The 22103-nt window shown below is 36.0% G+C and overlaps 1 protein-coding gene across 10 annotated transcripts; it reads right to left on the reverse strand.

The window, feature by feature from the left end:
- Positions 1-731: 731 nt before the first annotated feature.
- On the reverse strand, positions 732-8957 carry LOC133807426 (formin-like protein 21b). 10 transcript variants are annotated; one of them, XM_062245759.1, is made up of 12 exons: positions 8388-8957; positions 7952-8081; positions 6862-7026; positions 6517-6588; positions 6036-6134; positions 5851-5892; positions 5438-5518; positions 5296-5346; positions 2669-2839; positions 1814-2126; positions 1390-1498; positions 732-1071 (listed from the first exon to the last, which is right to left on the reverse strand). In XM_062245759.1, exons 3-10 carry the CDS (start codon positions 6883-6885, stop codon positions 2115-2117), a joined length of 552 nt encoding a protein of 183 aa, XP_062101743.1. In that variant the 5' UTR covers positions 6886-7026; positions 7952-8081; positions 8388-8957; the 3' UTR covers positions 732-1071; positions 1390-1498; positions 1814-2114. The 10 variants fall into 10 exon arrangements, with proteins under 10 accessions (XP_062101743.1, XP_062101741.1, XP_062101742.1 ...); XM_062245757.1 differs by having other exon boundaries at positions 1814-2131; positions 2666-2839; XM_062245758.1 differs by having other exon boundaries at positions 1814-2131; positions 8388-8956.
- Between the last annotated feature and the right edge of the window lie 13146 nt (positions 8958-22103).

Raw genomic sequence — 22103 nt, forward strand, 5'->3', positions numbered from 1 at the left:
TGTTATTTTAATATATAGATAAGTGTTTAATTATGTTATTTATAGTCGATTATATAACACTTTTTTTGTGTTATACTACACTTCAGTATAACACTTTTTCTGTGTTATACTACACTTCAGTATAACACTTTTTTTGTGTTATACTACACTTTAGTATAACATATTTTGTGTTATACTACACTTTAGTATAACACATTATTTGTGTTATATAATGAAGTTTGCATAACATAATTCTTTGCATAAAAAGTATTATTGTAATAGATATTATAACTTAATTTTCGTATTATTGTTATATTTAGATATGTTTAAATTCTCATTATATATTTTATTTATATAACACTAATTTATTCTATTATATTTTAATTTTTTTATATAATTAAAATTAGCTTTCTAATATATACTAGCATCATCAAATGAACTTAATTTTCAAATAACAAAAAGTAAGAACATTCAACATTGTATTAACAATCCACAAATTAGTTTAAAACATTCAACACTGTCATCAACAACAGTGTACATAAATAATGCTCTCTCTTTAACTCCAACCTCTACAACTCACTGAACTCTCTCTTTCTCTCTTCTTTTTCTCTTAGGGCTCTCTAAATCTGTGTACATAAATAATGATGCAAGGTTCACTTGTATACGTGCACCAAAATGCAAAAGAACCAACCCGAAAACAAAACTAAAAAATCAACTTAACTAACTTTGCAGCTGAACCAAAGTAAGTGAACTTGAGGAATTTTGTTAAAACAGTTATGGTCACTAGCTGTTTTAACCACTTTTTGATAGCCTAGATAACCACATTGTGAGACATACATAACAGATATGTTATAGTGATTCTTATTATTACATGTTGACATAATTCTTTAGTACTAATAGTTTCTGCAACATGAAGTTTCTCAAATTTTCAGAAGAAAATAATGCAATGATAGCCACAACTCGATCATAAGAAAATAATGCAATGATAGCCACAATCAATTGCTTAGCATCTGACTCGGTACACCTTTAGTAATGATAGCCTGAACTCGAACGGTTGGCTGCTTTAGTGCAGACATTGAAGAGGCAGCAGCACTGAAAATGAGAAATAAATAATGCATGTTCATTAAAAAGTACTTGTGTAGGAGTTCAAAATACCAATTGTTAATGAATATCAGTAAATTTCCTGCCTTACATCCTCTATGAATTTGCATTTCCTTGAGATAGAGAAAAAAGAGCAATGGTCACAGTAATAAGCAAGTTGGAAAATGGAAAATCATTGAAAAGAAAAAAAGAAAGAACATTGAAATATGAATAGATAAAAAGCTGCAGTAGTGGCTCAGATAGAAACAAATTCAGTCATCAAGTAACAAATATATATATATGAAAACACAATTTCCCAACATTTTCTACCTGATTAACTGCAGAAAAAGTAGAGAGAAAGTCTAGATACCATTTGCCTTCAGGATCCCATATACATGATCCCTTTGCCTCAGAGAACACAACTGGTATTGGGTGATAGCTGCATTTCAACAGCTAAAAACTCTTAGACAAGTACTCTATTAGCATTTAGAAACTGCTGCTCATTAGGTTGCTCTAGCAGAAGAAATTCAATACAAGGAAAACTATACACAAGATAATGTAAGTGCAAACTTCAGAACATCAAAATGACACAAGTTGAAGAACATCAAAAGTAAAGTTTCTCTCTCTATCGCTCTCTCTCTCTCTCTCTCTCTCTCTCAAACAAAGATTTGGCACTCGTACAAATAAAAATTACAAAAAATCATATATTGGTCATCACTTGCCAAAGTGAATATCTTAAACATAAGAGAATTACCTCACTTCATCCAACAACTGAGTGGCTATTCATTTTCTTCTGTTGACAGGAGACACCAAAATTGCTCTAATGCCACAGACAGCCGGCACTGCTACCTCCTCGCAAACAACTGCGCTACCAAGGTCTCCATCCAATAGGTTAGTATTACTAGCAGAATGAGATCTTTTCATTGTCTCCCTCTGAAAAGTAATATCCCCAAATTGGAGGATGGTTAGTTTGGTTCTTTGTTCTTTTGTGTTAATAGCAACTTTGTCTGCTGAATTTGAGATGACTTTGAATACCTTCTCTATTGGTTCAGAAATTAGGCATCCAGCTACCCTATTGGATAGAATGAACAGTAAGACATGCAAGAACAGTAAAACAAGTCTAATATCATGTTTAAACAAAACAACTCTAATTGCACATATCACTGACATTGAAGATTTCTTTAAAAAAAAAAAATCAGAGAGAATCCAAGTGCATTATCATGAACTTCATGAAATAACTTCTAGACATCTTTATGATTTATGGATAAGGAATGAAAAGTGCAAATTAGAAGCAGTTTGATAAAACATAGAGGAGAACTGTAACTAAGGGCATCTCCAATGGTAGCAACACAATTGGTTGCCAAAAGTTGACAATTTATTTTAAAATATTAGCTTTTAAAAAAAATAAATAAAGGGTTGGCAAGGTTGCCTAGCAGAGGCGACGTTGGTAGGCAATCTTCATATAAATATTATTTATGGACCCACTTAAACCTTGCAACTGCAGTGGTTCTAGCGCTGCATATGTTCTAAGAATCCAAGTGCATTTGACATGAAAATAAAGTAAAAAGACTATTCTAAACAGACAGTAAAAGTGGGAGGATATCACCACACAAAACTTAAGGAAAATAAATCCACTTCCAAGCTCAATCCACTTGACAATGGTCCCTTCACCTCCTTCAGTAGCAGCTGCTACAACACTTGATTCCTTACTAATATCAATAACAGTGTCAATAAGACGCTGATTTATTTCCCTAATTTCGTCTTTAAGAGCATGAATTGCCTGCAACAAGATCACCATAGTCACTTCACAGGTATAAGTTTCTTAATGGATATGATAAAATGAACTCTCAGCACAACACACTCATAATAAGCATATCTTTATGTGCAACACGGCACTAAGAATTAGTTTAGATTATGTTGGACTGGATTTGAAATAAAGTACAATTGTATAATGCAAGTCAATTAATACTAATCCAAAAACATGAACTTTTATTGTTATCCATGCAACTCTTGACCTAATAATGCAACATGGCAATATGCAGCAGTTGAAAAGTAATAAATATACAATAACACAGGGGAAATGGAAAAACAAACACATTCTCATATAAACATGTTAACAAACACTTGAAAGGCAAATAAAAATATCTTACATTGTTGGTTTTCTTGCCACGTAACATATGATCATTTTAGATTTGAAACTATACATTTTCTTAGATCACAGTCTGTGAGTCATTTTAACAAATACATATTGAATCTCAAAATAAGAAAAATGACAAAATTTATCTCAAAAGTTGACCACAATATTCTGAATCATCACAAATCAAAATGTACTTTTCCAAACACCTCAAATAAAGTCCCAAGGGAAAATAACATCAAATATATTTAAAAAATTAAAAATTAAAGAGCACAAAGAAAGATGGAAATGGAAGACTCTTTGGTAGATTGTAGTAACAACTATCTGTTGGGTTATTTGACTAGAGAAGAATAAGAAAATCTTTGAGGAAATGGAAAACAGGGTGGAGAAATTTGGCTTGATTTTGTAGTGTTAATCCTGTTACTTTTTATTTCATTTCTGTTTTTGAATGCATTCTTTTACTAGTCTGATTTGGAGCAAATGTGAATTCAAATTTTTGTTAGTTGAAATTAACAAAGTAGTGCAGTATTATATGGCTTTGTTTTCACATTTTATTTGTACAACATATGTACAACACAACATATATGTTATTAAGCTTTGTTTGAGATTCATTTCTTCACTATTGTAAATTTTGTTGTTTTGGGTTTTTCTTCTTTTTTCTAGACATTTTTTGGTGGGGAAAAAATAGGATTTGATTTCCTAATATATGTGGGATAATGGGTTTTGGGTTTTCTTGTTGGACCACTCCTGGCTTTGAATTTTCCATGGGGTTTGCCTAACCAAACTTGGTATCTTTTTTCTCTTCCTACATGTTTGTATCTAATTTTGGTTCTTGTGTAAAAAAGAGAATGAGACATTAAATATAAATTGGAGAAAAAGCAATATAATTTGACTTAGATGTATGTTTTACTCTATTTATAATTTGACTTAGATGTATGTTTTACTCTATTCATTAATCTGTGATTCTTATTTGCATGATTTGGAGTGATTTCTTTTCATTGTGAGTTTGTCCCTTGCTATTATTTTTTATTGGGTTTATGATAAATACTCATGTTGTGCTGATCATTTCAGCTAGTAGATTATTGTTTATCTATTGAAATAAAATAGAAGAAAAAAGAGTGCAAGTAATTTTTTTGTTGATTAAACTATGTGTTGATATTTATTAACTCCTAATTTATACTTATACCATATATATATATATATATAGTGATGAAAAGACTAGATTCCTAATCACTGAAGAATATGTATACCATGCTAATGATCTGCAATGAAGTATTTTACTTGGGTATATACTATATATTTAAAATTAGGAATATATGTAATTTTTAGAGTAAATTGTTGATTAAATTATTCTTGCAGTTAGTTCATGTTAGTCTACAATAAAAAGAATGAAAATGATGATAAGAAATGAAAATTTTGAAACCAATCCATTCCAAATATTTATTACATAAAAATTATGATATAGACAAATAAGTAAAAATGATTGTTAATTCATAATTGAAAGTACACTTTTAATTGAAAGTTTTGCTATTAGAATGAGTTTTGATTTGGCTAGAGACTAACGAAAACTGCAAAATCTTAATATTTATAAGTATTGAAAGCTAGTTATCTTGATTGGGATGTTGTTTTGTTTTATTTTAAAGCTAGTTATTTATAATACTGCACTACTTTGTTAATTTCAACTAACAAAAATTTGAATTCACATTTGCTCCAAATCAAACTAGTAAAAGAATGCATTCAAAAACAGAAATGAAATAAAAAGTAACAGGATTAACACTGCAAAATCAAGCCAAATTTCTCCATCCAAAACAACTAAGTCAATTTTCTTTTCTATTTTCAAGTAAAGGAAATTTGTACACATGTTGTGCTAATAAAATGTGAAAACTAAGCAAGCAAAATACTTAAGAATTTATTTAGGATCCATAGATTAATGGTAGATAATATATACTACGGACAAAATTTATTTAGGGATTTAAAAAAAAATAAAAAAAGAGAGATAGTGATTCTCAAAACTGCATGGAAGAATTTAAGTAGCACAGGGATCTGTCAAAATACAGATATCAAAGTCTGCAAGAAAAAATTCATCATCAGGAGCTGCTTACCTCTTCACATGCAGAGTTCACAGTGTTCAAACTCTTTTTAAATTCTGAAATCTGTAAGATGATGAGAAGAATTATACAATGTAGATTGTAATAATAATAATATTTTAACCACCAATGAAAAGCATAAAAAATATCACCAAACCTGACAGTTGAACTGAATCTTGAAAGAGAACACTTGCAATTTTGATTCCACTCTAGGAACTTTCATCAACTCCATAAAATACTGAAATATTAAAAACATAACAAAATAAAAAATGACCTTTTGGGACTATTCCGGCCATGATAGAATTCAAAAGGTATCTATATGCTCTCAAATTGACAAGTAAATAGCTAAATTTCAACTGGACAATAATGATGTACAACAGTATTAATTCCAAGTTTCTATTACATAAATTGTTTTTATTTTAAGTAAATAAACAGAGGGAAATTAAAAGAAATAAAGGAGTTTGTAAGAAACTAATAAAATAAATCATTAAGTTCAAAATATTTGACTGTTGTGTACTTTAATCATAGAAAGTCATTCATGGACAAGAAAAGATGAATAATGCTTCTTACCTGTTCACACTTTCCCAGGCTCTCCTTCTCACCTGTGTAGCCCTGATAATCATATAACAGAAACGGTCATAGCCAGCAACAAAAAGAGTAACAGAACAAGTCATAATGCTGTATTTTGAAAGCTGAATTACTGACTTGCTAACAAACTGGTAAGGAGCACAATGTAACTTGCATTAAAGTCTTACCTTGAGAAGTTGCATCTCTTCTTTAGTAGGAAAAAATTTTATTAGATTTTCCACCTGATCAACATCTAATACTGATTCTTCCATCGCTAGCACTGCAGCCTGAGAAGATGCATGCCACTAGTGTTAAGTAAACACAAAAAGAGTAACCAAACATGTTATTGTTCCATATTATCAAAACCTATAGAGGAAAAAGACTTCAAAAATATGTGAAACGAAAAAGGATAAAAATTATCCTTATATTTCATGTTTTGATCTCGCAAAATCCTAAATATGTGTTGTTTTTAGTCCCAGGCTGAAAGTACCGATTGCCCATACGTAATGAAAGAAAAACAGACAAATCAAATTAAGTTAACCAACCCATTATCACAGGATTTCATTTAAGAATTCTATATCAAAGAATCTGTATCCACATTGAAGAGATAAAACTATCCATATCTCCAGATTATTCAAGTAAATATAAGATCTTCAAGTAAAAGTTTACCATCATATCAGGAAGCGGCATCTTAACTTTTGTGAGCATAATTTCAGTGTTGTTTGCCCTCCTCAGGTCAATCTACAGGATGTAACATGGAAACAAATGGGACAGAAGTAACATCATAAATATCAGAATGCAAAAGAATAAAAAGAAATATCAATGAGAAAGGACATCCTTTTTTACAAGGACACTGAATCATTCACGAAATGTATCTAACAATTGTAACAAGATCAGCAAAGCAAAGAAGAAGAAGAAAGAAAAGAACAGAGCAGAAAGGACCATGATAGGAACCCAAATAGAAAGAACACATAACAGTAGAGAAAACTAAGAAGAATAGGCAAAAATAAATACTGGTGGTGGTGGAACTCCAGGCATTGCAGGAAGCGGTGGTGGAGTTGGGCCCCCACGCAATGGTGGTGGGGGTGGACCTCCACGTGTTGGAGGTGGTGGAGAGTTAACATGAGTAAATAATTAGAGAGTCTGAAACACAGTTCACATTTGAGAGTTAATATGACCCTAGCAAAACAGAATGAACTGAAATATAATTACTAGTTGTATTACCACTAGTTTGAAATATGCATATTTCAAGTAGAAACAGGCAACCAACACTTCAACAAGATTATTTGGGCATGGCACAACATAAGGAAACATAGATTATATTTGTAATGAATTGCACCTGGGAATATTGAACCACAAAACTACATCTAAAATCATGCTATATTTTCACTCATTGAATCTCGAATTTAAGTTCAAGTATGGCCATGTTTTCAGATTCATAAAAGGCTGTAAAACAATGAAGACTGTGCAATAGGGAAAAAAAATTAACAGACGAGCACGGTTTGAAACACAGTACCAGTCTACAACAATATATACGGCTACCGGTCAGCAATGTACCAACTGATACATAATCAAATTTTTACACAAACCGAATGTTTTCAACATTTAATCTCAAACCAAACCAAGTTTTACAAACATTGATATCTCAGGCATTTGCCAAGTTAATAAAAATATGAGCTGCATCAACTTTTTCCAGCTCAAGATAAGCCTTAAACAAGTTAAACTCTGCACCAAATTTGCTTAAGCAGATTTAAAATTGTTCAGATGAGAAAACCAAGGTTGCTTGCACTGACACCATGAAAATTAGGCGCATTGCAAAATGACAGCTGAATTGAAGCTCAAAAATGGAGATACCAAATTGAAATCCATCTCTTGATTCTTCACATAACCAGGAAAAATTTAAGCCAGTACCATCATATGAATCTCATAAAACCCAGAAAATCCTACGTCTCAATCAAAATGTGACAAGCCCATATCCCCAAGTCAAGGAAAAACCAATACAAACAAACCAAATCTTTGACACGGTCAAACTAAAACTCAACTCAATTTAGATTCGAAAAAAGAAAGAAAAGAAAATAAACATCACTGGACAAAAGAGAAATACCTTAGCAGCAGTGAAAGCCTCCTCTGACTTTTTCAGAGTAAAATTCTTATTCCCGTTGAGTGAGAGCCATTTTAACACAGCAAAAACGACGAGACGATTGCGAAGTGCCGAAGCTTGGAGTCTACAAAGACTGTGATAGAGAAGGGAAGAAAAGGGAGGGAAATTGAATGTTAAGAACAAATATTGAAGCAATTGGAATGCTCATGAAAAACAATAATGGAAAATCACCTGCAGTAAAATTAGGTTAAGGGCATATAATAATCTGAGCAACAAATCATCTCGTGTACCAAAAAATCTAAACAAAAAAATGTCAAAATCACTTTCAACTGAATACCCCTTGAAACTCTAGCATAAACCAGACATAAAATAGTTCACATGTTTTATGCTAATTCTTTTGCAAAAAAATTAAAAAAAAACAGGTGAGAAAAAATCTTACCTATTCGTCACCCTTCAGTCCCCGTCTGTCCCCGACCTTGCACAGGACACAGTCGACCACCACTTGCACCGATCTAGCCCTCACCACCAAAGCACCGTCTGGATCCCATCATCATCAACCTTTAGTCCCTGCCTACGTCCCATAGTCGTCGAGCCTTAGTCCATGCCTGAGGGACAATCGGAGTAGCTCTTGCGGCGAAGCAGAAGAGGAATCAGAGAAACCATCAAAATTCAGAACCAGATCATGAAAGAAAAGAAAAACCATAAAAAAAAAAGGAAACGAAAGTGATTTTCCCCTTTTATTTCTCTTTTTCTCGCTCCAGGATCCCAACGACTAGAAATTGAAGGTTGACAGAGAGATAGAGATAGACGAGAGAGAGAGAGTGAGGAGTTCGGATGTAGTACCAAGCCGAAGAAATGGGGAAAGGAAATGGGTCTCAGAAATGTTGAAGGAGAGGAAATGGGTCTCGGGTCTTAGAAATGTTGAAGGAGAGGAAGGACAAGAATTGGTTTCTCAGGTCTCACAAATTTCCAGGTATCCCAAATGAAAAAAATGGTAAGAGGCGGGATGTGTAATTATTACCGCCTTTTTTTTTTTCCTAAAGTGGCCCAATATACTAGTCTAGCATAATACTTTTTTTATTACTATTATATTCATGTGTTATGGAATGGGGTATTTGGTGTAGTGCTAGGACTCAGCTTGCCTTTCTTTCCAAACCTTCTCACCCCTTTCCATGGCGAGACTCTAAGGAAAACATAGTCTCCCACTTGGAACTCCACGTTCATGCGCTTGGGATCTGCATAACTTTTCTGCCTACTCTGAGAAGCAAGCATCCGAGCTCTAATATTCTCGATGGCCTCACTGGTCCTCTGAACTGCCTCAGGACCTAGGTATCTCCTTTCACCTGTCTCATCCCAATGAATGGGAGATCTGCACTTCCTACCATACAACATCTCATAAGGTGCAACTCCAATGATAGACTGATAACTGTTGTTGTAGGAGAACTCTATCAAAGGCAGATACTTACTCCAAGATCCACCAAAGTCCAGCACACATGCTCTCAGCATGTCCTCCAGTATCTGGATCGTCCTCTTAGATTGCCCATCTGTCTGAGGATGATAAGCAGTACTGAACTTCAATTGTGTCCCCATGGCCTTCTGCAAACTTCCCCAGAACATGGAAGTAAAAGTAGGGTCCTGATCTCACACGATCGACCTAGGTGCTCCATGGAGGCGCTCGATCTCTCTCACATAGAGAACTACATACTGATCAACTGTATAAGTAGTCCTCACTGGCAAGAAGTGAGCTGACTTGGTGTAGCGATCCACTACCACCCAAATAGAATCATGCCGACCAACAGTCCTGGGTAAACCCACCACGAAATCCATTGAGATGTCTTCCTACTTCCACTCTGGGATATCCAGAGGCTACAATAACCCTGCCGGCCTCTGATGCTCAACCTTGACCTGTTGACAGGTCAAGCACTTAGCCACATATTCCACTACATCCCTCTTCATCCCTGGCCACCAATACAATGATCTCACATCCTGATACATCTTCGTGGTGCCTGGATGCAAAGAGTAAGGTGTAGTATGAGATTCATCCAGAATCTCTCGCCTCAAAGCAGTGTCTAACGGAACACATATCTGCCCTTTGTATCTTAATAAGCCTATCTCAGACACTGTATAATCTCTGGATGCTTCAGCCAGAACATCCTTTCGCATCTTGATCAGCTATGGATCACTTAACTGACCCTCCTTGATTCTCTCCAATAGCATAGGCTGTAGCGTAATATTAGCCAACTGTCCCACTAGCAACTCTATACCAGCTCAGGTCATATCATCAGCTAACTCTTTGGCTATCAGCCTCATACCATGAATCTATCCCGGACCCTTCCGGCTTAAAGCATCAGCTACCACATTGGCTTTTCCTGGATGATACAAAATCTTGCAGTCATAATCTTTCACTAACTCCAGCCAATGCCTTTGCCTCATATTCAAGTCTTTCTGGGTGAAGAAGTATTTCAGGCTCTTTTGGTCTGTGTAGATCTCACACTTTTCTCCATAAAGATAATGCCTTCATATCTTTAAATCAAAAACCACAGTCGCCAACTCTAAATCATGAGTGGGATATCTCTTTTCATATTCCTTCAACCGACGAGAAGCATAAGTAATTACCTTCCCTGACTGCATCAGAACACAACCCAAACCCTGATGAGAAGCATCACAACAAATCACAAAATTCTCCTCATCTGATGGAAGGCTCAGAATCAGAGCTGTAATCAATCTCTACTTCAGTTCCTGGAAGCTGTTCTCACACTTATCTGACCACACAAATTTCTGATTCTTGCGTGTCAACTCAGTCAATGTAGTAGCTATCTTTGAGAACCCTTCCACGAAACACCTATAATAACCTACCAATCCAAGGAAACTTCTAACCTCAGAAGCATTCTTTGGCCTTGGCCAATCTCTGACCGCTTCAATCTTTGCTGGATCTACCTTAATCCCCTCCTTACTGACAATGTGCCCAAGAAAGGATACCTGAGATAACCAGAACTCACATTTCTTGAACTTTGCAAACAGTCTGTGTTCCCTCAACCTCTGTAGAACCAACCTCAGATGTTGTTCATGCTCTGACTCAGACTGAGAATATACCAGGATATCATCGATGAAAACTATCACAAACTGGTCCAGATAATCCTTGAACACTCGGTTCATCAGATCCATAAAACCAGCTGGGGCATTAGTCAATCCAAATGACATGACTAAGAACTCATAATGCCCATACCTGGTACGAAATGCAGTCTTCGGTATGTCTCCCTCCTTGACCCTCAACTGATGATAACCAGAACGAAGGTCGATCTTTGAGAATACCTTCTTATCTTGCAACTGATCAAATAGATCATCTATCCTTGGCAAAGGATACTTATTCTTAATTGTTAGCTTATTCAGTTCTCTGTAATCAATACACATTCTCAGAGAACCATCCTTCTTTTTCACAAACAGAACTGGCGTACCCCAATGTGAGAAACTAGGTCTAATAAAACCTAAATCTAACAGTTCTTGCAACTATACCTTTAATTCTTTCAGCTTAGCTGGGGCCATTCTGTAAGGTGCTCTGGACACTGGCTCCGTCCCTGGTGCCAGTTCTATCACAAAATCAATTTCTCTGTGTGGTGGCAACCCTGGCAAATCTTCTGGAAACACGTCCAGGAATTCACAAATAAGTTTAGTATCTTCTGGTCTCACTAGCATGGCCTGGGTGGTATCAACCTCACTTGCTAAGAATCCAATGCAACCTCCTTACAATAAATCTGTAGCCCTCAATACATAAATCATAGGTATGCGAGGTCCATACACAGCACCAACAAACACAAAAGTATCCTCACCTTCAGGCTCAAAGGTGACCATCTTCCTTCTGCAATCAATGGTTGCCCCATATTTTGCCAACTAGTCCATACCCAATATCATGTTAAAGTCAGTCATAATCAACTCTTTCAAATCCACTGACAACTCTCTGCCCTCCACTGTCACTGGCAAAGATCTGTCCCATCTCCTGGATACCACTAACTCTCCAGTGGGTAACAAAGTTCCAAACCCCACAGCATAAAAATCACAGGACCTACACAATCTATCAATAATACTACTAGCAACAAAAGAGTGTTTAGCACTAGAATCAATCAATACATTTGTGACAGTCAGAATCCTATGATCCGTAAGGGGAAAGACCGGGTAAAGATGTGCAATCCCACACCGCCTGGGGAAGGTCAAGTGTGATGATTCTAAGACTGTGTAGGTACGGGACTACATAGTTGAAGAGGGCTTAAATGGATTGATGGGTACTACCTATATCAACAAGATGCATCTTCTTTTCGGTAGCCCATTTCTTGAGAATTCCAAAGTTAAGCGTGCTTGACATGGAGTAATCTCAAGATGGGTGGCCTCTTGGGAAGTTTTCCTAGGAAGCGTGCGAGTGAGGACAAAGCATGATGGAAAGACTCGTGTTGGTTTGTAGGGCCAGTTGTCATTCCAAAAAGTAGCCATAGTGACGTGGGGCGTTACAAATGGTATCAGAGCCTTGACCCAGTCGGAAGTGTGGCTGACGGGGACGTCGGGCCCGTAAAGGGGGGGGGTGATTGTGACAGTTAGAATCCTGTGATCCGTAAGGGGAAAGACCAGGTAAAGCTGTGCAATCCCACACCGCCTGGGGAAGGTCAAGTGTGATGATTCTAAGACTGTGTAGGTATGGGAATACATAGTTGAAGAGGGCTTAAATGGATTGATGGGTGCTACCTATATCAACAAGATGCATCTTCTTTTCAGTAGCCCATCACTTGAGAACTCCAAAGTTAAGCGTGCTTGACCTGGAGTAATCTCAAGATGGGTGACCTCCTGAGAAGTTTTCCTAGGAAGCGTGCGAGTGAGGACAAAGCTTGCTGGAAAGACTCGTGTTGGTTTGTAGGGCCAGTTGTCATTCCAGAAAGTAGCCATAGTGACGTGGGACGTTACAAATAGTATCAGAGCCTTGACCCAGCCGGAAGTGTGGCCGACGGGGATGTCGGGCCCATAAAGGGGGGTGATTGTGACAGTCAGAATGCTGTGATCCTTAAGGGGAAAGACCAGGTAAAGCTGTGCAATCCCACACCGCCTGGGGAAGGTCAAGTGTGATGATTCTAAGACTGTGTAGGTATGGGAATACATAGTTGAAGAGGGCTTAAATGGATTGATGGGTGCTACCTATATCAACAAGATGCATCTTCTTTTTGGTAGCCCATCACTTGAGAACTCCAAAGTTAAGCGTGCTTGACCTGGAGTAATCTCAAGATGGGTGACCTCCTTAGAAGTTTTCCTAGGAAGCGTGCGAGTGAGGACAAAGCTTGCTGGAAAGACTCGTGTTGGTTTGTAGGGCCAGTTGTCATTCCAGAAAGCAGCCATAGTGACGTGGGCCGTTACAACATTATAAGGGGTTCCAGCACTAAGAAGCTGACCTGTAACAACTGAGGGAGAAGTTTCAGCTTCTGCTTATGTCAATGCGAACACTCGAGCTGGGGCCAAGCTGTTCGCTTTCCTGGGTTCTTCTTTTCTTGCCTGAGGGCAATCCTTATTAAAATGACCTACTGCTCCACACAAGTAGCAGGCTTTTTCCCTATACTCTCCCAAATGACACCTCTTACACCTAGGGCATTCAGGACGAGTCTTCCAGGCTTCACTACCTCCTGGACGATCCATTGAAATACCACGGAGCTGCCTATTAGGACCTAGAACTGGGAAGGTGTCAGGAACCTTCCTCTTCTGCTCACTGGGGCCGACACCCCTACCAGAACCCACAAATGGAGGACTTGTCCTCCTGAAGTCCTTTCTGGCTACACTGTCTCACTAGATCCTGTTCTCTGCACTCTCAGCTGTGAGTGCCTTCTCAACCACCTGTGCATAGGTAGTAATCCAAGCCACAGTGGTGATACGCACATCACGAGCTAATCTGGGCTGTAGCGCCTGCAAAAATCTTTCTCTTCTGGTCCCGTCAATGGGCACCAGTTCCATGGAAAACTTCACCAAACGATCAAATTTCAAGGCATACTCAGTGACTGAAAAACTTCCCTAAAGTAGCCTAATAAACTCCTTAGCTTTAGCTGCCCTGATGGCATCATTATAATACTTCTGATTAAATAGAGTTTGAAACTCTTCCCAACTCAGGGCATTAACATTCTTGGTCTGGGTAATCACCTCCCACCAAATCCGGGCATCCTCCCGAAACATATAAGTGGCACAGGCCACCCTCTCATTACCAATTTCCCTTATGAAATCAAGGATAGTGGTAATCATACTCATCCACTGCTCTGCCTTGGCAGGATCTGCACCGCCCTCAAATACTGGAGGTCGTTGCTTCCTGAACCTTTCATAAAGAGGTTCCCACTTATTCCCAACCTCAGGCAGTTGCTCTGCTGCTGGCACCGACACAGAGGGTGCCTCTGATACACTAGCCACTGCAGGCTCTTGCTGCTGTCTCAGGAGACGAAGCTCTTCTCCCTCTCTTAACTCTGTTGCCTATAGATCACTGATTATCTGCTACCAGTTTACAAGAGCTAGCTGTGGAATCTGTGACTGGTCATTCTCCTGACCCTGGCTATTATTATTATTATTATGGCCCTGATCACTCTGGCCAGCTGAAGTATCTGTCTGCCCTGGATTCATTCTTATCTGACACCTTGCTGAAATAATGATCAATACGGCCAGTCAGGTAGTAATAACTAAACCTCTTATCGCCTTACAGTCCAAGAACAAGCAGATAATTATCATATTCCACCGTCATACAATTATACAGGTAGATACATGTTTATAACATTTAGCACTTAGCATGTATCACATAATAATTTATAATCAACCATACTAATAAGTATGTTCCTGGAATCTCAGTACTAATTAGCACACATTTGCTGAGAATATAATATTTCAGGGCACAGGTTTAACACGGTGTCTCATGCATACAGGTAAAGCATATATATTATATTTAAGCAGTTATACATATAACTACATAAATAGTTACCAAACCATGAGTCGAGCTTGACTTCAGTGATATGTGTACATGCCCAGCCAGTCTACAGGAACCCTAACCTTGGCACGCTCTGATACCAAGTTGTATCGCCCTGCATCTAAGTGTTATTAACAGGCTAAGGTGGAAAATCAGAAAAAAGGAAAGGATATATTTTATTAAATACATAAAACTGTTCATGGGCCCATAAAATATTTTACAAGTTATTTACAACTCAAAATGGTCATTATTGTTTCAAATTTATAAACCCGCCGACCTAAGCAGCAAAAATAGGGTAAACCCCCTAGTTCCTCTGAGAACTCCTTGGTCGTGGTGGTCAAGTGGCCGCATATGTACACATCACCACCTAAGCTCTCCACTCAAGGCTGGGTGAGCTTTTCTTTCCCTTTTCCTACACCACATAGCACCCATGAGCCAAGGCCCAGCAAGAAAACACAGTAATGCATATAGATATTAACAACTGATTATTATTATAATCACATAGAGCTTATAGCTGTTAAACAGATGAGTGATTCAACACTTGAGGTTCTGGTAAACCATACTGAGTGACTACAAGCGAGTCACTAATCTAAGCAGATGAGTGACTGCTGGGTAAGTCACTAGCCTTAACAGATGAGTGACTACTGGGTAAGTCACTAGCTTAAACAGATGAGAGACTGATGGATAAGTCTCTAACTTAACAGATGAGTGACTGATGGGTAAGTCACACAAGCGCTTTTAGTTTTCATCGAACTTGAGGTCGGTCCGGCATTAACGCTCTTCTGAGTCATTTAATGCAGATATCGATTAGATCTAATATTTATTGGCTTGCATTGAACCTGCCAAGACTGTCCGGACTTATGAGTCAGCACTGTGTGGCCAGTGCCCGGTACCACTGCCGAACCTGACTAATAAATCACAGCTTCACAGTTGATACCGACACCTTTGCCAATTCTGACTAATTAGTCAGTACCATGCACAAGTGAGCAAGATTTGCTAAGCATTCAATAATCAATCCATGTCCACATTTACACAATCAACATGCCTCATGAACAACCATGCATGTCACATATGGGGTGCAGTTCTCTTACCTCTGGTTCGAGCGAGAATTAATATAAGAACGACCCTTGAGAACGACCTGTCTTTTTGTCCCTTAGCGGTTACCTGGTCATAACCAATTACGGGATTCCATCAATAAAATGAATAACAAAGGTTCCCAAACCAAAACCTAGCCTCCGAGACATCGAATCCTACTAACCGGGTTGCAGGATCGATCCCAAGGCCTAAGGCTAGAATCCCCGAGCCAAAAACTCATTTATGGCCAAAATGCCACTAAGGGCCGCGACCCTCCCTGACCATGCCTCGGCCCGCCCCTCAAACAGAGGCGGCCTCCCTCAGCACACAGCATGAGCCGCTACCCTCCCTGACCATGATGCGGCCCAACCTGTATTTTAGCCAAAACTCTAGTTTTCCTCCCTTGCAATTTTCCTTGAAGCCAACCCTCCAAACCAAACCCAAACATCCAATACAACCCCTAAACTTGATCTACATCACACCCTCATCAAAACCCAAGTTAAACACCAACCAAAACTTCCATTAATTCCAACCTTCCACATCAAAACCAAAAGCTGAAAACTAAAACTAAAATAGAGCAAACTAGGGAACTAGTGGCTAGAAACTTACCTCAAACTCAGATTGTGATGCTCTTCAATGGTAGAACATGCTCCCAAACTCCCAAAGCTTACTTCCCAAGCTTGAATCCTCAACAATGGCTCAAAAATCATAAAGAAAATGAAGGAGAAAGAAGGTACGTGTAAGCTCTTGAAATTACTCTGTTTCTCTTCATTTCTACAGCCATAAATGGCTTATCTATCTTAGGGGTGAAAAGTCCAAAATACCCCTAGGTCAATTAAGGGTTTCTAAAGCCTTCCAAGGGCAAAATTGTCCTTTCCAACCTACTTCGTTAATCATAATTAACACCCTCCAATTCCCGCTATTCTCGATATTCTCAAATACCAATAATTCATATCCCGTTACCCTTATACTCTCGGCAATGCTCTAATCATCTAATCATCTCGAGACTCATCCCGAGCCTCGAACTTAACCCCGTTATGACTAAACCGCCACTTAATATTCAAAGATCGTTTCATGCCGAATAGCTTGAACAAACCTACATTATAATGTGGTCTTAACAATATATCACCGACATGGATACAAATATACAATTATGCCCCCAACGGGCAAAATTACCAAGATACCCTTGTCATGAAATGTGGACCCACATGCATGCATTTAACATCATATTATAATATAATTCACTTAGACATGCGTATATTCATTTAATGGAATAATTAAACAGTTATGGCCCTCCCGGCCTACTAATCCCGCCATTAAACCGCATTAGGGATTTCGGGGCATTACAGAGACGCTGTCCTTCAGGTAATATGCTTTTTCATATTGTAGAAACTCTACTCTTGATTTTATTTAATTGAAACAATTACACCTATTTATACCCACAATTAGGAACTATACAAATAGGAAACTAGGACTAAACTAATTGGCTAATTATTATATTACTATATACAAATAGTAAGAATAATTATTGCTACACATATGAAAAGGCAGTGATTAGCGATTATTACTTGATAAAATCAGTGATTAGCAATATTTGTTTTTTGCTATTTTAAATAATACTGAAGAACATGAAAAGAATACTAGGTTGGCAGTGGTGAGAACATGACTAGGCCCATTGAATCAAAAAGCTTTGTGTATATATAATCTCACCTACTTATAAAAATTATATTTGTGAATGGAAAAAAAGGAAAGAAAAAAAAAGTTCCAATTATTATGAGACATGTCTAGAATCCATTGTTTTTTTTTTTCCCTCATCTTTTTTTTTTTTATAATTCTTTTGGCTGCTCCTTCTCATGATTAATTTAGTATTGATTATATTTTTTAGCTCATTACAAGTGTTGAATCACAAATATTCAACACTTGCATATATTTTGATAAATAGTTCATTCATTCTCTATTCTCTCTGATGATATGTGCATACAAAACTTTTACACATGACATGCCATTTTAAACAATGGGATAATTTTTTGGTTAGAAGTAGTAGATTCTGTCTTGATTGGTTTTTTTTTACTAGTATAATTTAAATCATTATAAATTTATGTCTTAATGGGTTTAATTTATATGTATTACTTAGCCACATCATTCATTGTATTAATCTTTTAGGTATTGATTATATTCTTTAGGTTGTGGATCGAATTGGCGAGGAGCATTGTAAAGTTAGTTAACTTGATTATTATTTGCAAGAGGTACAGAAGTATGTTCTCTTAGCTCTTTTATTAATATCATACAAATGTTAGAGGAGTTTGAATATCTTAAATATTCATTCATAGAGAAGTAGGTTATGAGATTAAAATAGTGTGTTGCGGTGATAACAGAAGGTTGAAAACTTGTGTGTCTTTGAGAAGTAGGTTCTGGAAAATTTGTTTGTGTGTTGTGGTGATATAAGGAAGAGAACTTATTGTGTGTTGATTGAATTTTTTTACTTGGTATTGATAGATGGTTCGGTAAGCTTTTATATGGGAAATGATGTCAGATTTTATCTAGAATTATGTATTATCTTCTTACACTACTATAAATTGTGTTTGCTTGAATTGGTTTGATTATATTGATAGATATCTCGCCTGGGGTGTGAATAAGGGTAGTTTTCACGTCCCCAACCTTAGGGTTTGAATAATAAAATATTACACATATGAGTTGTGATTGGAAAAATGCATAATTTGATAATGCTTCCGTGAGTTCTAAGTCAAATATGATTACCCAAAACATCATAAATATAATTACCCAAAACAATAGCTTGGTTTCCCTCCCCTGTCATTTTCAGAAGATCCACCTTACTTCCATAGTAAAGTTCACATTCAGCTCTATGACTATTTGAGTAAGCATATGCAACACATGAACAATTGCTCCTGCACAGCAGCTCACAACCGTTTAGACCAATAGCAGTAGCCCTTCGAGTGGTTATTGAAGTCGGCATTAGTCCTTTTATCTCGTAGAAATCATCACCATTTTCACAAACTAATGGAATGATCAAACAACCACTAGAATTCCTCTCTGTTGTGCCATCACCAAGCAAATAGTTGACCATTGAAATCTGCTGATCTTCCATTCTATACTCATTGATAACCCCATTATGAGCCATGACAAACCATGAATACACATTGCTAAGTGCCAGCTAACTGCTTTTTCTTCAATATTTGCCTCTGTTGACACCATAACAACCATAAAGAGTTATATAGCTTCAACCCCATTACTGAAATCGACAGACTTGTTTATTCTCTCTTTTGTTCTCTTCTGTTTCCCTTTTTTTTAGGGTCATTTAAATTCAATTGATAGTTAAAAAAAATCAGAAAGTGGTGGAGATTGGGTCTTTTTTCCCTTTCACTTTTATAAAATGTATAATCTTTAGGAAATATTGAGAAGTAGCCAAAGCATTGCTTTAGGTGCCGAGGTAGAAAGTGATAGCTTAACCATAGAGCTGGAAGAATGTTGTTATTTTGATTTTCTTGAAATTGCAACTCCCATAATTCTCATTCCAATCATTATCATGAACAAAAAGAAACTTCTTCCCCGTCAAAGCCTTACTCAGCTCATTTTGAGTCTCAAAGCTTCAGAATTGATCTTGTCCATCACATGGTCTGCATCATAAAGTACTAGTTTAAGCTCATCAAGCCACTTCTTCACATTTGGCTATGTGAGTTGTTTCTCCTCAACATCATTTAGCAGAACAACAACTTAGTTATAGATAATGAACATTTTATTATGCTTATTTTGAATGGAAACCATACCAAATTTGTTTGTTCTATAATAATTTGAGTTACAACAGATGATGAAATGGATCACTCAAATTTATGAAACCCCACAAATATAAATTCAAGAATACCATTTTTTTTTTAATTTCATTCAAGTGGTCAAAATAATAATGTCTTAAACTTTCAATATTTCTACTATTATGATCCAATAGAGACTTGTAACTTTAGAAGAATTCTTTACAAAAAAAAAAATGTACATGGTGTGAATGTAAAAAAGTTCTTGCTACTATTTACTATAAGTGAGTGACTAAAATGATCCTCTAGAAGTGGGAATTGTATGAAATGCCATTGATGATTGCTGGTTCTTATTATAGCCATGGAAATGTGTCAAAGAAATATGTTGTTGGTGGGTCTTGGCAAGCCACATGCACGTGGTTAGTTCAGCTCAAGCTATACATACATATATATGTCTATATTTGGAGTACCTAAATGGAAAAATCTTGATGAATAAGCATAATAACAAGTCTTGGAAGACAGACAGAAGAGCCACAAAACATTTTAGTAACCATCACATTACAATGAATATTTTTCTTGTAAGAAAAGGTTCAATCTCTTCACACCTAACCCTGCTTGTGTTTAAACATGGCTAGTCTAAATCAGATAATGAACATTCAGTTATAGAAAAACTAAATGGAAATCATACCAAATTTCAGGGATAGAAAAACATGTTTGTAGTAATTGTTGTCATATACACATAAGAACTCTTATATTCTTTAATTTTTATCCTCTGTAATGTTCTAGCACTGTATTTTTAAGAGATTTTTGCATAAATGCCCTTAGATTTTACTTTATTTGCAATTCAATCCTTATATATATAGTTAAGCCTTTTGAGTAGTTTTATTAACAATAGTAATATTTAAGGCCTTATTTTTTTTCCTCAAAATTCTTAGTTTTTGAATGGTTTTTGTCAAAACTATCCATAAATAACTTAGAATTTTATTTTAAAAATTAGGTCAAATAAGATTTTTCCCTCTAAATCGTATCCCTTGTAGAGTTTTACCACTGAACTCTTTTATCTAACAACAAAAAATCTAGGACATTTATGCTAGCTAAAAACCCTATTTTATAAATATATATATCAATTGGAATATAATCAATTGTATTGATTTTCTTTCAAATTAAGAATCTAACTTTCTGTTTAGGAAATTAATATATATTGAGAGAGAAAAACAAATTTCAAACATACAGTGCTATCACAAAAATACATAAAGTCAAAGTCATAAACAAACATGTGTCTAATTTTCTACACATAATTTTTGAGTTAGGCAAGTCAACCCATTTATTATACAAGTTAGAAACCTCAACTTAAAACTAATTCAACCCCCTTTTAATTAAAATCCAAACTGGCTAACTTAATGCAAGTTTCAAGTCGTATTATCATGTTTGTCCTATTTTTCCACCTTCAATCTTGACCATATATACCCAAAATTTAATATATAAAGAAGTTTTTTTACTTATTGTATCATTTAATTTATTTCGTCCTAATTATGTGATGCTTACTATACGAGAAGCTGTTGGTTCAACAGTTTCATGGCCTTCTCAAAAGGTTATTCCAAGAGGTATTTATTTGGTTATTTGATTATATAAATGCTTGTTCAACATTAACTGATATGCAATCCAAGATTATGATAGTATTATTGACTATTTTATATGAATGATATGATATTTCATGACCTCATTAGTTTTTCTTTTATGTTTTATTTACCAGATTCAAAAAGTGAAGTGCAAAAGAAAATCTGATTTGGAAGGCTTTGGTGTGCTGACATTTGGAAGATCATGAATTCCTACCTTTACTTTTGAATATGCAACTGTTTAAGACTATTTTGTTAACTATTGTGAGAATGTTTTATTTATGTTAATTAGGCAGTGTTGAATATCTTAATAATTTTGGATTATTTTTTAGATAATCTTGAATTTATTTTGACACAGTTATTTGGTTATATGTGTTACAAACCATATAACTGGTACTCAAAAATATATTTGTACAATGTTAAGGGTGTCTTAAGAATATTAAATGAAGCGGGTTTGAATTAAAGAAATAAAAAATAATTATAATGTACATGTTTATATAATAATAATTCAAGCTTATACAAATATTAGAATAATACAAAAAATGTGTTATTGTATCTTTTACAATAACACTGGTTTATAAGCATAAAATTATGTTATGCAAACTATTTTCTATAATGTAGAAAGTGTGTTATTATAAAGTGTATTATAACACTACTTTTTAAATACAAAAAAGTGTTATATAATCTATTTATAAATAGCATAATGAAATACTTATCTAACTATTAAAATAACA

This window comes from Humulus lupulus, chromosome X (genome assembly GCF_963169125.1).
Source record: "Humulus lupulus chromosome X, drHumLupu1.1, whole genome shotgun sequence".
NCBI lineage: Eukaryota > Viridiplantae > Streptophyta > Magnoliopsida > Rosales > Cannabaceae > Humulus > Humulus lupulus.